The 16976-nt window shown below is 49.3% G+C and overlaps 1 protein-coding gene across 3 annotated transcripts in view; it reads left to right on the forward strand.

Moving 5' to 3' along the window:
* Nucleotides 1–16976, forward strand: part of Spred (Sprouty-related protein with EVH-1 domain) — a 148393-nt gene that overhangs the window by 60924 nt on the left and 70493 nt on the right. The window contains exon 1 of one of the 3 annotated variants that reach the window (XM_050181505.3): nucleotides 14130–14535. The exons of the other annotated variants lie outside the window; for them this stretch is intronic. Coding sequence (XP_050037462.1) covers nucleotides 14513–14535 — 23 coding nt within the window. The 5' untranslated portion in view covers nucleotides 14130–14512. Of the gene's footprint in view, nucleotides 1–14129; nucleotides 14536–16976 lie in introns of those variants that run through there. 3 annotated transcript variants of the gene reach the window in all.

The following is a 16976-nucleotide window of genomic DNA, read 5'->3' on the forward strand; positions in this document are numbered from 1 at the left end:
AACGATAGACGTCATTGGCTTCCTTGCCTGTTGGCTTCACGTGATTGTAGCAGCCCGCGTTTTATCAGAGCCTCTGCTATGAAACGCCGTTTAAAACCAAGTCGCTGTCCAATGAGGCCTAGCTGCTTAAATTGGTAGCTTCGCTAAGTTGAAACAAGCTGTTAAGTTCCACACTAGCGATTTCGATAAAGCTAAATATGTATGTAATTTATACCTCCACGATATTCAAGAGCAGAGATAGCCGGCAAATTGTGCGTTCCGTGCGCAGAGCAGCGCCCTCGGCTACGCTAGTACTAGCACTAGCAAATTGTCCCAGGAGCATGACTATGTCTGTCCACCCTGACCTGCAGACGTAGGTAAGCAGAAAAAGTCCTGCAGAGACCGCGTCGTCAAACTGTTTTTACTTTTCGCTAAATAGATGATACGCAGAAAGGAATATCAACAACACAGGATTGCGAATGGATAGATAGATGATTACAAGTGGATTACGGTGTATGATGTTGGAAGCAGACGACTGTTTCTTTTGCTTGCTTTGTTACCAGCTCCTGTACCGCTGCTCGCAGAAGGACGATACCGACGCGAGACCTGCGTAGGACAAAACCTGAGTTCCCGACCCCTGCCCTCGGGTCGCGCATTCCGGAATGTCAACCAATCGCAAGGGTCGGCTTACAACACGGGACCAAGCGTCACGCCACGGGGCCAGTCAATGTGGGCCTTGCTTTATCTGCAGGCGGCAGTGTTATCAGGTCAGCTAAATTCCCAATTTCCCGCTAGCTCAGCCGGACGTGGAAATGAGTCACGTTGTCGAATGTGAATGAAGGAAACTAGTTCAACAGATAGCGGTGCACGCAAGAGCCCAACGCGAAAGAAAAGCGCGCGTATACGCCGTGCCATAGGGCTGAGACGGAAGCTCGAACGATAGTAGCTGCGATAGTCCACGTCGACGTAACGTTTAAATGCGTGAAATCCATATTGGGCGCGAATCGATCTCAGGTATGGCTTGGCTCACTTGAACTTTGTAAGGACCTCTTCTTAATTATATTTATGGAAGAGCTTCACATGAACGTTTTGGATGTGGTTGAGTTACAGAATACATTGACGTGCGCCTTGAAATGCAAGGTGCACCATGAAACTTTAGCATAAATCCGGATTAATACGGAGGGGAGAGTAGCATAAATTCCAAGTTTAGAACTAACGAAGTAAGCTCGAAACTTGATAGGGAGATCTATCAAATAACTACAGAGGACTACAAAACTCATATACCTGCAGAATCTGCATTTCGTTATTACGACGTATACAGGGAAAAGAAGATTTTAAAAAAGTGGTAGAAGGCGGAAACGTTAACCAGAAAAGCTTCTGGTTGGCTAACCTGGATGGGGTGAAGGGAATACGGGAATAGACTGAGAGAAATGGGAATATAAAAGCACGCGTAAGCATGACATGTGTTCTCCTTCGTCCCTCTTAACCTTGTGCACGCTTATATGTTTCAATGTCATATGCAAACCGAAGCTAGTGATACTCGCCGCTAATCCTCACTAAGCGTTGAATATTTGAGAATGCAGCAAATAGCATGGGAGAGATTGTTTCCTTGTCTGGACCCCCTGTTGGCAGGTAATTTTCTTTTTTCTTGTGGAGAAGCAAGTTAGCTGTGGAATCTTTGTAGATATTTCCCGAAATATTCAGGTATGCCTCCGGTACTCCTTGATCACGCAAAGCCTCAATGACTACGGTTTGCAGGTGACATTTCCTTGTTCAGCAACACTGGGATAAATTACAATAAATGATTGAAGGCCTCAACCGAAAAAGTGTAAGAGTAGGGTTGACGTTTAATATGCAGAACACAAATGCAATGTTCAATTGCCTGGTAAGAGAGCAAGAATTCATGATCTTCAACCAGCCTCTAGAGTCTGTGCAGAAGTACGTTTATCTGTCAGTGGCTCACAGAGGACCCTGATGATGAGAAGCAAATTTACAGAATAAGATTAGGTCGGAGTACATGCCGAAGGCATTAGCAGATCCTGAACGGAACCTTATCACTGTCGTTGAAAACAAGTGTACAACCACTGCACTCTGTCAGTGCTAGCATATGGTGCGAAAACGTGGAAGTTAACAGTGGAGCTCGAGAACAAGTTAAGAACCGCCCAAAGAGCGATGGAACGAAAATGTTAGGCGTGACGTTAAGAGACAGGAAGAGGGCGGTGTGGATCAAAGAGCAAACGGGGATAGCCAATATTCTAATTGACATTAGGAGAAAAAAATGTAGCGGGGTAGGTAATGTAATGCGTAGGGCACATAGCCGTGGGACCATTAGAGTTACAGAATGGGTGCCAAGGGAAGGGAAGCGCAGTCGAGGCCGCCGAAAATTTGGTGGGGCAATGAAATTAGGAAATTCGCAGGCGCAAGTTGGAATCAGCTAGCGCAAGACAAGGGTAATTCGAAATTGTTTGAGAGGCCTTCATCCGGCACTGGTCGTAAAGTAAGCTCCTGATGATGATGATGATGATATCCTCCTTGAAATGTGCACCAACTTGCCCAATGACGAACACTGCTAAGGCGGAAGCTGGCAAGGATTGAGACGGTGCGTAAGAAAGGGCAAGAAAGGGGGAGCGGATGTCTGCAGTTGCAGAGAACGATAGCGGTACTTTCATACCGAACGGACGGAAAAATTCCAAAATAGATGGAAATACTCGAAACTGGGTTTGCCATCTACTAACCTATCCATCGCAAAAATGCTGAATTGATTGCTCGCCAGAAGTGTCGATACCGCCCCGAATACGATACGTCATGTGCAAGAGCATTGCGTATATACGTACATAAATGCATTCGCGAAACATGGTCTCCCACTGATTTGGTATTGCGAATATGAAACTGTCGGGAAATATTCATGCTCGTTGAGGCAAATCGAATTCTCATTTGATGACTTTCCCTGGACTCGTACTGATTTATTGTTGAGGCGAGTTACAAGCAAGACTATAATCTATACAAACTGGCATCGTGGCAATTAGCCCTCACTGCCCAGTTTGTGTAACAAAGCCAGTGCGCCTAACGGTATCATACTGTGCGAACAAAAGTCGATTATGTGCCGTGGAAATAGTACAAGCAAAATTCCCACTTTATGTCGTCATTTCCGTTACAGGACGCGCTGCTTGTGAGACCCTTTATCCACGATAGCTACACCTTTGTATGGCTTGGTACGCTGTTCAAATGACTGTGGGTTGGAATTATGTCCCCTTGAGTTAGTTTAGGTACCGCACTATTGTTTTTTTGTTTTTTTGTTTTTTGCCCAACGTCACAAAACAATATTTCTTCTTATCTGTCCCAGACAGCCCGAAGTAACCTATCATTTTCAGCCTTTTGGAAGCGTTACTGAGGTAGTCTGGTGGTAGCGTATTAACCGGCATCATTCTGACAACTCGTTTTATACACGCCGGCTATCCTACTATTTACAACGCCGCTTCGGACCGGCACAAAAAAATACAACTTTAATCATAATCACAACCAGCAGCAGTCACCGCGTTAACTAGGGGGATTTTTGTTCTATTCCACGTTAGCCGCTTCCCACACTGCAGGCTTCCGCAATCTCGTAGAAGGGACACTAGATGATTACAACTTGGCGTGTACGCATTGCCTGTTGCAGTAATGCGGTCTCAATGGATATTCTTCCGCCAGCAACAGCGCTGGTGGCGACATTATGCGTTACTGCGCTAAAGTAAGATCTGCTCAACTCTCTTACCTTGGTGTACAACATTGTTCTATACGCAATCTTATTTTCATGGAAACATTTGGACGCGACGAAAATATAACGATACCCTTGTTTCCTACTAGAGAATGAGAGACAGAGAAGTGATAAGGGAAAGGCATGGAGTTTAGCGAGGCTGAACCCGGTTGGCCACCCTGCGCTAGGGACGTGAGCTCCTATGTCCTGTTTGGATGAACACCACGTGACGAGATAATTCCGCCAGCATTGTTACTCCTAAGCCTGTTGGTATCACGGTAATACACATAGGCTCACGTCGAACCGCTGCTATAGATAACTCATTCTCTGCCAGAAATTACTCGGAGGTTAGCAAAACCACCAGGAATTGCGCCAGAATATAGACGACCTTGGCTGCGAGTCCTATGGATCCAGAATGAAGTTTCGAGGTCGTTTGAACAAAAACGGTTCTGCCTGCATTGGTTTCAAGTTCCCTTACATGCGTGAGTGTATGAGTGGGAAGCAGGTGCGCAGCAAGAGTAAAGTACGAAACGATAGCTTTGTGCTTCACTTTTGAGGTCCATAACGAACGACAGTTTCGTACGCTTTTCGCAATCAGGTTACGCGTTGCGCAGTCAAGGCTTCCGGGCGCTGAGCGCGGAGCTTTAGCAAAGCAACGCAGAATTTTTGTGCAGTGTATAGACGTGGCTATCGCAGACGTACATACTGGAATGCTTGTAGCCGTATCAGAGAACAGCTGTGCCAATGACGATGCCTTCTGGTGCTGCGATCAGCACAGCGGAATCTGTTCACGGAAAGCCTGCGTGTGTTCCACTGCTCTATACGTCCCAAAAAAGGAAAATAGCGAGTTTTAGCACCCCATTAGCACTATCGATACCGGTACACCTCTTAGCCTACATACGAACCCTTCGCCGGCAGTACTCTAACAATGTCATGCAAGCTCCTGACTGACGTGGCTGGGCTAGCAGGAGGACACCTGGAATGGTGGTGGCGACAATAGTGATGGTCATAATGGAATGCTAAAACTCTCTTATAACACGTTCGTGATGGAGATATCTTGATAGATACGTTTGCGTAAGCGGACAGGTCCAATACACGTCTGTCACTGTGCTGTATATATTGCGCTCTTTAGTTAGCAACGAACACGAACATGTCGCCAGCAGCTATGCTGCTCGCGTCTGCACTATCCGGTATTCTTGTGTCCGTCTAAGCTAGAGATACACTAAACTCACTAGCGATGAAATACGTCAACTACATGGGCAATACGGCAGTGAGTCGTTTTCAGGTTAAAGCATCACAAAAATAATTTTAAACCGTGTATAGACAGCCATCTTGCAGGTCCATTTGAGTTGTTATACAGGTTCTATACCGTCTACATGGAGTATAATGGGCGGGCTACAGAAAAAAAAATTAGTAAGTCTATTTCTTTTAACGGGTTGTGGTTTACAGACTTCTGAGCACTGTAAACCAGAAGTGAGCATACCATAACGAGAAAACGTGTATTGGCATAGAGGTCTATAAAGACTATAGACTGCCTGTGAAGGCTGTCTGAAGGTCAATAGACTTTCTACAGACCACATAAATGAGTTTTAATGCTGTAGGAAAATGACGTCGATCCGAAAAGTGATATCACGATAAGAATCACCTCAAGGCCAATAACCTCGGGAAGCAATGGTCAAATGAGCGGCAACAGGGGCGCGATAAATATAATCGTCAGGAACAATGACCCCGCGGAACAGATGATCAATCTGTAACCCTCGGGTGTATCGGGCCCCAAGGGGACGCAAGTGGCTTGCGTCCTCTAACCTAAATCTCTCCAATGTGCGAAGTAATTTTAATTGTTCATTTAATAATGTAAGTGCTTTCCTGTTCACTGCGGCTAAGACTCCCATTGGGTTGCGTCAGCTTTCCTACCGAGAGTACCGTGCCAAAGTGTTAGAAACGCGTTTCAAGCACATGTCACACACACGGCCAACGAATGCAGCCGTTGAATTTCTACTCAGCATGCGCTGTTGCACCTCAAATGTCCTGGTAGTGCAATACCAGACCGCCCAAACACTGTGCAACGACAGTAGCGCATTAAAGCAATATTAGAAAGACATTAAATTTACAAGTTTTACTTGCAAATATGCTGTAGGTTGACCCATTGCCATAAACGTTTGCACATATCTTGTTCATAACGCCTGATATCGGCTGTAAGATAAGGCTGCGATAGTAGGAACAAAAAAAGGTTGGAAGAGAGTAACGAAGTAAACGGCTTGCAACGGGAGTGTCACTATGTCAATCTCTTCAGCGATAATAAGGCGCTGTCCTGTGAGAATGAAGCGTTGTGCTAGTAAGCGCGAAAAAAAATTCACTGTGCATAAGATTTGACGCTACGGAAGTAAACAAACTGGAGTGATTAAAGTGAGGGTAGAACATGTTTACAGCGCTTAAAAAAAAAGAAGGAAACGTTAGCAACGCACGTTGTGTAATGTACAGCTGTGCATGCTTGATAAACAAGCCGGAAATACTATTGTGTACATGATATAAAGGGGCGTTACGAGAGAGAAATTCAAGCACTTTTAAGCGTTAATTGGAAAGTGTAACGAATACAATTTGGTTGTAGGTTCGTCGTTAGAGATAACGAAGTTTAATGAGAATAAACACACAGAGATCGGGCCAGGGGTGTACGGCTCTGGCCGGCTGCTCCGCACTGAGGTAGACAGAGAAAGCACAGAGAGACAGAGAAAAGGGGAGCGGAATGATAGTGAAGGAATGGTAGCGGAGATAGGGATATAGAAATAGTTACAGAAATGCGGAGTGGTTAATCAGGGCGACTTTCAGTTGGCTACTACACATGGAAGAAGGGGTACAGAGGAGCACGCCTTTGCCCAGCTACACCGTACTGGGGTAAAGACGAAGGGGTAGACAGAGAACAGAAGGAGTGACCGAGGAAAAACCGTGAAGAAACAGAGAAATGACCATGGGAAGGCAGGGAAGTTAACCAGAGACACTTCCACTTTCCTACTCTGCATGGGAGAAGGAATATGGGGACAGAAAGAGAACGAGATAGGAACACAAATTAAGTAAAGCGCATAGACAATCCAGTGATAAACGGCAGTGTTGTTACAGAGAAAGAGAGAGAGAAACTGATATGGGATGAGGCAAAGAGGTTAACCAGGCTCAATCCGGTTGGCTACGCTGGAAATGCGTGAAAGGGGACTGACAGACAAGGCTGAGAAATAATGGAATGACCTAAGCACCTGTTGTCGGATTCCGCATATGCGCAACATCCTTGAAAAGTTCACAAGGGCAAGACTGCATGCTACCATCGCATCGCGAGTGAAGCCACGCCCAAGGTATTCAAGTATGGGGCACTGTCTATATCCTGCAATGATATATGGCGGCCCAAATGTTTCGCGAAATTTAACACCTTATATAGCGCACTTTCGCGACTACTAAATGTATAGGTCTATTGTGGCTTCCCAGTAACCGCACTCGCGAAATTCACGAGAATCAGGGCACCGAGAAATGGCAGGGTTGGAACAACGCGTACACGTCACAACGCGGCACACGACGTCCGTGAGCTTGCGTTAAACTCAGGGACTCAAATACACAGAAATACGTAAGGCGTGAGCCACATATTAATGAGCGATGTGTGATGAAATTGAGAAATAAGAAGAGTAAACGTTAGTTCTCGTGCATGGCACAATGATAAGGCACAATATACGAGGGAATATGTCATTAGTAGCTGGTGTGTACCAAGGAGAGACTCAATGCAAAGACAATAGATAATAAAATCTAGAAAAATCCCAGGACAACTATGCGCCCCTTACGAGTGGCGGATGCGAAAAAATTTATGTCCAATTGAACGCCGCTGAGCGGCCCTTCGAGTTGTGAACTCCTCGCGAACAAGCGAGGGCGTTGAGAGGCTTGGCGTTTTTTGACCTGGGGAGGGGGGGGGGGATATTCTGTAAGAGTCCACCTAGTGGACTGTCCATTTCAGCCGCTGCTGATTGGATGCAGCTGTACGAGCGAGGAGGAGACGAGCGGCCCTAGCCAATCAGCAGCGGCCGAAATGGAGTCCACTAGGCGGACTCTTACAGAATACCCTCCCCCCCCTGGCCTCACCAAGGCGCAGTTAGAACGCAGGCGAGAGCGGCGCGGCGGGACGTAACACAAGCAACTATATGCACTGTCGGCACGCAGCGTCGAGTCGCTGTGTCAGCTCTGTCGAGGCGAGCTGGTGACGTGGCGTCGCGGCGATGCCCTCGCCCCTCACGCAACACATGGCGCTTTGTTGCAGCAGCAGGTGTTAAAACTCGCCCGCTCTGCTCCACCGATGCGCACCTATGACGTGGCGTCGCAGCCAATGGGAATTTAGGCACCGTTTCCGCTGTTAGAGAAAATGCCGGCTTTTTCGCTCAGTGGGCCGTTTGGGAGAGAGGGGAGGTATAAGGACGGCAGGGATGTTCACCAGTCAACAGTCTGGTTGGCTGCCCTACTCTGGGGGAAGGGAAAAGGGGAAAAGAGAGAAGGTATAGAGAGGTGCACAGACAGTCATTGAGTCAAAGCCGCTCGTGCAAACCAGAGGTTCTCAGAAAGCACAAAAGTGTCTTCACTGCCATCTGAGCCGATGATAGGTGGGGACGGTGCTCTAGCACTATCTGTTCACTCAGAAGACGATCATCTAGTTTCCTCAATGTGTTGGACAAAGATTGTCTTTGTGCTGGTAATTGAGGAGAGTGGCGCAATAAGTGGTCAATGTTCTCCTCGCATCCGCAAACGTCACATGCAGGACTATCGGCCATTCCAATTAGTGCTGAGTATGCTTTCGTGGAGGCAACTCCGAGCCCCAACCGAGACAGAAGAGACGCTTCGCGTCGGTGCAGCCCTGCCGGAGGTCTGAGTTGCAGTGAAGGGTTGTGCAGCCTGTGCAGTCTGGTGCGCCTTGTATGTGCGGTATTCCACTCTGCTAAGGAGAGTGTGCGTGATAGAATGCGAAGTTGCCTCGCAGCGTCGGTCCTTGAGAGAGGAATGGGGACGCAGTGGTCTTCTTTGTTTGATGTCCGAGCTGCCTTATCTGCGTCAACATTTCCAATGATACCGCAATGACCTGTTATCCATTGAAAGGAGATACCATGGCCTTTTTCTCTCAATTGATGGGCAAGTTCCACGATTTCGGACGTGAGCTGATCGTGAGTTCCATGTCGGAGAAAAGACTGCACACATTGCAAGGCGGGCCTTGAATCGCAGAAGTCTGCCCATTTTCGAGGATTTTCAGCATTTATCACTTGAAGCGCGTCGCGGAGAGCCGCGAGCTCTGCAGCTGTAGACGTAGTAATATATGGCAAGTCTTCAACCGCTGGTTTATTCCCATTGATGGTATAACTACAACGCCACCGGAACTGGTTGATGTAGTTGACTCATCAATATAGACGTGTGGGCAGTAGCTGTATTTCTCGTACAAGGGAAGTAAAGTAAGTTCCTTGAGCGCTGATGACGGCAAGTTCGACTTTTTCTGAAGTCCTGGGATTGTAAGGTTTGCTTCAGCATGGCTCACACACCATAGAGGAATTGAAGGTCTCGCCGCAGGTGCGTAACCTGACCTGGGAGAGGCACGGTGCGCGAAGACAGTTGCACTGAATGTCGTGTGGGGCCTTTCTACTGGGAGACTTGCGAGGCGGTGGGCAGGGGTCCGGGCGTAGTGTCTTATGTGCACACGCATTGTTTGAACGGTAATGAGCGTTCTAATAGTGTAATCTAATAGTGTAAATATACGTCATTCTGGGCAAATATACGGCGAGGACGAGAATGCCAGGACTGAAACAATCGTGAGCGTATCATGCAGCACCTTGGTCTAGCTGAAAGCTGTTTAGACTGAAAAAAAAAAAATGTAAACGATAGCAGAACGTGTAGCAGAGCGCCTCGATCTATGCCTGTTCGCTGCACTGAATTGCAGTTGCGATAATTTGGCGTAGTTAAGTGAGCCCAGAAAAAGAAATTTAACATTTGACATCTACTCGCCGTGCCTATTACGCACTGTACAAATCGCTAGCAGAGTATGAGCATTCGTGTTCCCGATGTATTCAATCGGGCTCTGGAAAAATCTGAGGCTCCGCTTTATTTCTTTTTTTTCTTTCTTGAAGTTCTATTAATTCCCTTTATGCATGCAGAGAGAGCTTGTTCGGTTTAACAGTCTCGCTTCCAAAGTACCGTTTAGATTAGACAGAAGTGTACCTGACAGAGTATGACCTGTTCATCAAATAAGAATCACATTTGTCTACAGTGTGGTAGAGTGGGCGGCTGGGGGCCGCGTCAACATCCGCAGCTGCTACGTCTTGGTAGCTACTAGATTTCACACGGGCTTGTCCTTGAGTGAATGAACAATTTGCATGCGGTACGACCATGTGTAATCCCATTGCTGGAACGGCCTGCGCGTCTTTTTTTTTTTTTTTTTTTTTGCGAAAGATAGCAGCCTAACCATCCAATTGACCCCTCTAGACAAGTGTGATGTAGACTGTATCTAGTATACACTCAGTGAGTGCATTGCGAGAGCGAAACTACAGAGAGAAAGAGAGAGAGAGGGAGAGAAAGCTCTTTATTGATATGCGGAGAATTCTGTCGGCGTATTAGCAGGCGCCTACGTGCTACTTCACATAGGGAATGGGATCGGGGACCGAAATTCCCTATGAGGAGGAGCAAAACGTACCACACAAATTGGGACGTGTTGCTCCGGTAAGAGTGCTCAACTCCTACCGTTGGACTACCGAAGCGACAAAAGGCGCCGTTCTCTATGTAGTGAAACTCAGCCCCACGCTTGGCGTCTACGCAAACACAGATATCGTTTATCGTGTCTCGTGTTTCCATGATACACGGAGTATAACGCAAAGAGAGAGAGAGAGAGAGAGAGAGAGGTGTAATGTGCTCGGAGGCCCAGGGAAAAATCGTCGAAGGAAGTCACTGAATCTATTTCGAAGTCTGCCAACTCATCCACGTCGAGGGTCAGTCACCCTCGCCTAGTCACGTTCCACGTATGCTTAAACTGCCAACGACAGATTTGTGCCCATTTCACTCTGGAACGAAGGAACTCACATGAGTAACCAAACGTACATGAATACTCAACCTATTCGGGTATCTACAGTCCCTCTGTGTTGAGCTACATATGCAACCCGACGAGGCGGAGGTTCGTCGGATTCTCGATCTGGCGGTGGTGAACACGTCCTTACCTACTGGATGAAATCGAGGCCTTCGAAGGGTTGGCGCGAAGTACGCAACCTCTCATAACGGGGAGGCTAAACTGCGAAAGTACAGTCCCGTAGAAGGTGTTCTTTATTTATTTATGTTTAAAATTTCTTGCGACTACGTCTATATATGCGCTGTGTATTCTTCAGTGATCCCCCGCGGTGGAGAAACTGACGCAGTCTTCTGTTGGCACGATGGCGACCGCTTTGCGAAGCGTAAGTGTAATGACAGTGGCGAAATATTTGCAACGTGCGACACCTTTATCGATCAGCGACCCGAAGCAAGATCAAGGGCATCGCAAAAACGACGCGGTTGCGCCGTGGATCAACGTGCTGCACGGCCAGAGCGACAGAACTGATCAAAATAAATGATAATATCTAGCTTTCGACTTCGTGGGCACCCTTATGGGTGGATCCGTGTGTAATCGCATTGTGCGCGAAAGAAAGACACGACTGTTGTACGCGAAGCAGCCCGACCTGTTAAACCGTTCTTCACCTCTCAAGCGGTGTAGTCACGAACGCTTATTTCTCTCGAGAGATCTTAGTGAAAGTTTGTCATCCCGCTCACGAAAAACAGTAAACGTCCTCCATCTCGGTGTCATAATACTCGGTTTAGCCCAACCTGCGCACAGCATATTGCTGGAAAAAAAAAAAAAGGCAAAGTCCCGAAAGTCGTGATTCCTGCACGGGCGTGTGTTGAATTCAACGATATGTATATTTCCATTTTCATCTCACTTTTGTCTAGTTCAAAAAACAAAAAAGCATCTCGAAGACGGAAGAAGGTCTGGCCATCTTTGTGGAGCGAACAAAGCAAGAACGTGAATCTCGCGCGAGGCATGTGATTGCTATAAGGGCACCTCACAAACTCGTAAAATCCTACCACGATTACAACGGCGAAAGTCTGCGTACGAAACAAGTGGGATGAAGCTCAAAGCTTGACTATACTATATGAAAGTGCTTGAATCGAGCCTTCAAGGGCGGTGGTATAAAAACTGTATTTCTATTGAGTTTCTTTCTATTATTTCTATTGAGCATCTTTCTATTGACACGAGTATAGCGCTGTGCCGAGTGCAATAGCTGCGTAAAACGCTCTCTCTTTCTCTCTCTCTCACTATCTCTCTCTCTCTCTCTCACACACACACACAACACCCAATAAATACTCACAACAACTATTTAGCTTAACTAGTGATTTCAAGTGCGAGTGTTTGAGAGTGCCTTTTCACTTTCATACGTAAACTCCTGCCTTTATTTCCATCTCTATTTTTAATTCCCCCTCCCAACGTGTAAAGTAGCAAATTGGGCGGGGGGGCGTAGGGGCGTAGTTTGCAAGTGTCCACCTAGTGGACCTGTTCATTTCACCTACCGCTAAATTGCTGATTGGCTGGGAGCACCTGGCTGCCTCTGACGCATAGCCCAGCCCACCCAATCAGAACGTCAGCAGCAGACGAAATGTACATGGCCACGATGTGGACACTTGCAAAATACCTCGCCCCCCCTCACCCCCCACCCCTGGGCAAAGTGCAGTTAACCTTCTTGTTTTTCCTTCCCTACTTCCCTATTTCAACAAACTTGTCCTCAACCTGTGCCTTCCAAATTATGTATTGTACTTGTATAAAGAAGGGATTCGTAGATTTGACTGAGAGCTCTACCATACCTGTAGTCGCCAGAAGAATTTCCCTTTTCCTTTTGCTGATCTCGCCGTAGTAGCGCGCATTAAGCAGCCTAAAATGGCAAACGACGGTTGTTCAAAACTGTAGTCATGCGGCGGCAAGTCCCGATATCAAGGACCGTGCTGGGAGAAAATAAGGAATCATTACTGACTACTGAGGAGCGCTACACGGCAACACGAGAGAGTTAAAGCATGTTGACACATTTGTTTCACAACCCGGCAACGTCGAGAGGTCTCGCCTGAGAGGTTTAAAGAAACAGTGGTAAAGAAGCTCGATTCAGAAGCCGGACAAGCGAGTTCGAAAACATTTACGAAACGACACAGTTTGCATGTTCGCTCGTGGAAGCAATCCTACCACTACAGTGTGCGTGTGTGTCGAAACGTTGCGTTATCGGCCCCGCCAAAACATATATTGCGCACTAACGAAAAATTATCGAATGTCCGTTGCTTTGAACGCATACGTACTACAGCCCACATCGACGTGACCACGTAGACCAATCCAACTTCGATTTTTCGACGTCTGTTGCCGCGATGCTCAAAGCCACGCCCAAACGCCGCAGGGGGCTGCCCCGTCCGAGCCCCCCGTGTTTACCAAAAACACACTCTAGGTATCGTGTGCTATACATGGCGTAGCGTAACGAACTTTGGATGAATGAACAGCGAAGTCAGACGCTCGTTTCTTCGCAAGATTTTCTTACGTGAGTTAACACTCGTTCCCCCCGCCCCTCCACGTGAGGTGCAAATCTGGGAGCTTGGACACCAAGATTGCGAGCCGCTGTTACGGTGCGCCTCCGGTGATACCAGCGCTGAGCTTTTAGGAACGCAAGCCCAGCGAGGTGGCAGAGCCCAGCCGGGAGACTCCTGCTGCATGCGGATACCCTTCCTCATTCCTCAGTGTTATCGCTGGCGCCTCGAAGCCGCATCGGTGATAAGGCTGGAAAAAAAAAGAAAACCCGATAGGCTGCGCCACTCTAAATACGTTCCTCCCTTCCTCCCTGGTTTATTTCTCAAATTGAGACACGCCTCATTCAAACCCTGACTTTCTCATGGTTCGCACAGGGAGAAAGCAACGTGAGAAATAGATACAGATTTCTCGCGCCACGGTTCTTACATCTCCGTGTAGGGGAAACCTGCAAGAAATTTACGGAGGAAAAGAAAAAAATTAAGAAGCAATGCCTTCCGCCCGCCAAGCGTCCGCACCCTGACAGCATCCAAAAAACCTCCCCCGACTCCGTTTGCCAGCTCAACAAACAAACACGAAGACGGTAAAAAGACACCGCGGCTTAGCGACTAAAATCGGAGGACAACTGCCGTTCGCTATTGCTCGGATGAGCGCATAACCGTCGGTAGTGTCAATGTGTGAGTTATTTTTGACGCACACGGCGTGATCACGTCGCGCACTATTTTGCCCACGACTCGGTGCGCGGAGGAAGCGCGGCGGGCGCCGGTCGGCGTTGGCCGTCCCAGAATGCAGCGCTGCCGGCGCGGCGGCTCTCTCCTTCCCAGTTGCTCGCGCGCAGCAGAAGCGGAAGGTGTGCTTCACGTCGCCGTCGGATCGGAGAGCGGAGCGGCGGTGTGGGCTTTGTGAGTGGTGTGCTTGGCTTTGGCGGGGCAGTCGTCGGCGGTGCGAGAAGTGGCGTCGGCCTGTGCTCGGCAGCATCGGGTGCGTTCCGTGCGAGTGCGGGGGGTCTTCGAATAGCGGTGCACAACGGCGTTGATATAGGAGAGAAACTCGGCGACCGCCGATGACCGTGCGAAGGACTTCGAGGCAACTCCACGACGGCGGCGACGACGCGGACGACGTCTTGGGCAAGTCGGGGCCGTCGTCGCCCTACACCTGAGGATTATCGCAAGACGGACTCCCGCGCGCGACCAAAATGACGCTCCATCCGAGGAGGGAACATGACCGAAGCTAGCTTCCACGAGTGAGTATTATTCGCCGGTTCGTTTCGTTGGTGCACATATTGTGTTCGCCTCTCGCGCTCCGACCTCGCAACGAACTGCGGCGACGATCGGTGCCCCCACATGAAATTGACGTACCCCCCTTCCTTACTTCGCCGCCGCCTCCGCTCATTGGCCGAAACACCATTCTTTCCGATTGTTTTGTCTCTTTCACCCACGCCGTGTTAGCTGCGCTTGCATTTGTCTCCCCGTGATATCGCCTTTAGGTCGAACGCGGTTCGCGAGTTCAGTGCGGTTAAGGATCCGACTGATTTCACCCAACCTACGAACGACGCCGCGAACGAAACGGCGCTGTGGAGCCGCTTCGGTTTCGGGCCTGTTCGCGTCGTCGTACCACGCCGAGGGGAGCGCTGGCGACGGCGTCGTCCCTCTTTCGCGGAGCGTTCTTTCGCTCGCCCGCTGCTTCTCCTCGTCTCCTTCGCCGATCGCTCCTGCCATCTTTCGTCCCTCCGTTCGGTCCTTCGTTCAGTTCCTTCCGTCTGCACTCCCTCCGTCTTCTGTGCGTCCTCTTCGTGGGGACCCTGCGCACCACACCCCTGCGGACACGCGATTTCAAGTTCATCCCCTGCAAGCGCTCTTCGCGACCGTAGCGAGCAGCGAAGCGGGCGAAGCTACTGCCCAGTGCTCTCGCCGCGCGCACCACCAGCTCTAGTTTCCCTTGCTTCTTCGCTCGCTTTCCATCCGTCTTCTTCCGACCTGCATGCCGCGATGCTAGAACGCCGAATCCCTTCCGATGCACGGGCGAATAAACCGCGTTGTTAGGCCTACTTCTGCGATCGCCGGCCCCGCGGGTCTCCGTCGTGCCACTCCCCGCTCGTCACCTACCGCGAACTGAGTAGGGAAAATGGAGTTGTCAAAAAGGAGAGAGAAAATGAAAAGCAGGAGCGGTTAACAACACCGAGCGGCCAGACAGAAACCGAAACGTTCGAGCGCAACCAGTGTCTTGATGGTCGCGCGCGGTTTTCAAAACAAATCCGAACGTAGCCCGTCGTTCCCGTCTTTCGGCCTTTCTGATTTTGTTTTACCCGTTCTATTTTAATCCGCTCTCGCGGCTGCTATTCGCCGCCATCCCACGGCCGATCGAACGAATACCGCGTCAGCGCGGGATGCTTAAAAAGCGAGAATGGTGTGTGTGTTGCGAAGAAATCTCCCATGGCAACCAAACCAAGGAGCGGCGTGCGCGTGGTCGTTCTAGCATTGTAGAAAAAGAAACGCAGCGTCGACTGCCAGGTGAGCATGCGTGCATACGAGAGACGACGCCGACGAGTGCGGCGTCGTGATCAGGCACAACATCCGCCCAAGTCGCAGTGTCATTCAGTCGCAGTGTCTCCACAACCATGCGCGGCTTCGCTCACTCATGCTCCTCCGTGTGAGTCTCTCTCATCGGTGACCAGTCCTTTCTTGTTTTTTCTTCTAGTAAAACGTGTAGGTGTGCGTAGCATTTGCCCTTTCACGCGCGTCTATCACTCTTATTGCGCTCACTGGAGCTGCTTCAACACACACACACAGCTTCTATTCTTTTTTAATGTACGTGTGGCTGTCAGCTGCGTTGCAGCTTCCGCGACTGGCTTAAAGCATCTCTGTTGTCCCGGGGGCTTAGAGAGTTGCCGAGGGTGTGTGTGGCAAAGAAATGGTGTGTGCGCGCGGGGGGGGGGGGGGGGGAGGGGGTGGCTGTAAGGAGCGCCCCGCGCGCCGTCGGCATATGCGGTCCCCTCCGCTACACCCGGCAGTTCGGGTTCTATTCAGCTCCCCCTTCTGACGGCCTGTTGTGCGTGCGTGCGTGCTCCTGAGAGGGCCGTTTCCTCTCTTGCTGCATTTCCTGCCGGCCCGGCTGCGTCGTGCGGTGGCGTGGTGCCGCTTTCTCTCTCTCCTTTCTTTTTGTAATATATGTACTTTCTTTCACTTCGTTTGTTTTGCTTCCTGCGCTGCGATTATTTTATCCCGTACCGGCTTCCTCCGCAGCTTTTTTTTCTTTCTTCGCCGCGTCCCCCGGCCAGTGTGTATGTAGCTCTACTCGCGAGAGCCATTTCCGGCGCAGCGGCTGACCCACAGTCGCCTTTGCCTCGCTTTACTGACGGTGGGAGTTCTTCACCGCCAAGACTGAAGCGCTCGCCACGCCTGTGTTCGTTTTTCTTGTTTGTTTGTTTGTCTCTAATGAGCCATCGCTGTTATGGACTCGCTCGAATGTGTCCGGAGGACCTCGTCGGCGACTCGCTAGATGTTCGGCACTTGCAAGATTGCACGGTGCGGGGTGACAGGCAGAGCGGATATAGCTAATAAGATTATATTTACATATATGCAAGATATATGCAACAGAGCGGTTGTAGTAGGATACAACTTTAAAAAAGAAAGCAACAGTTGGCAAACAAGACACACGGCCCGCGCGGGCCCGCTGTTACTCCGC

The sequence above is a fragment of the Dermacentor andersoni genome, chromosome 7 (assembly GCF_023375885.2).
Source record: "Dermacentor andersoni chromosome 7, qqDerAnde1_hic_scaffold, whole genome shotgun sequence".
In the NCBI taxonomy this organism is placed as follows: domain Eukaryota; kingdom Metazoa; phylum Arthropoda; class Arachnida; order Ixodida; family Ixodidae; genus Dermacentor; species Dermacentor andersoni.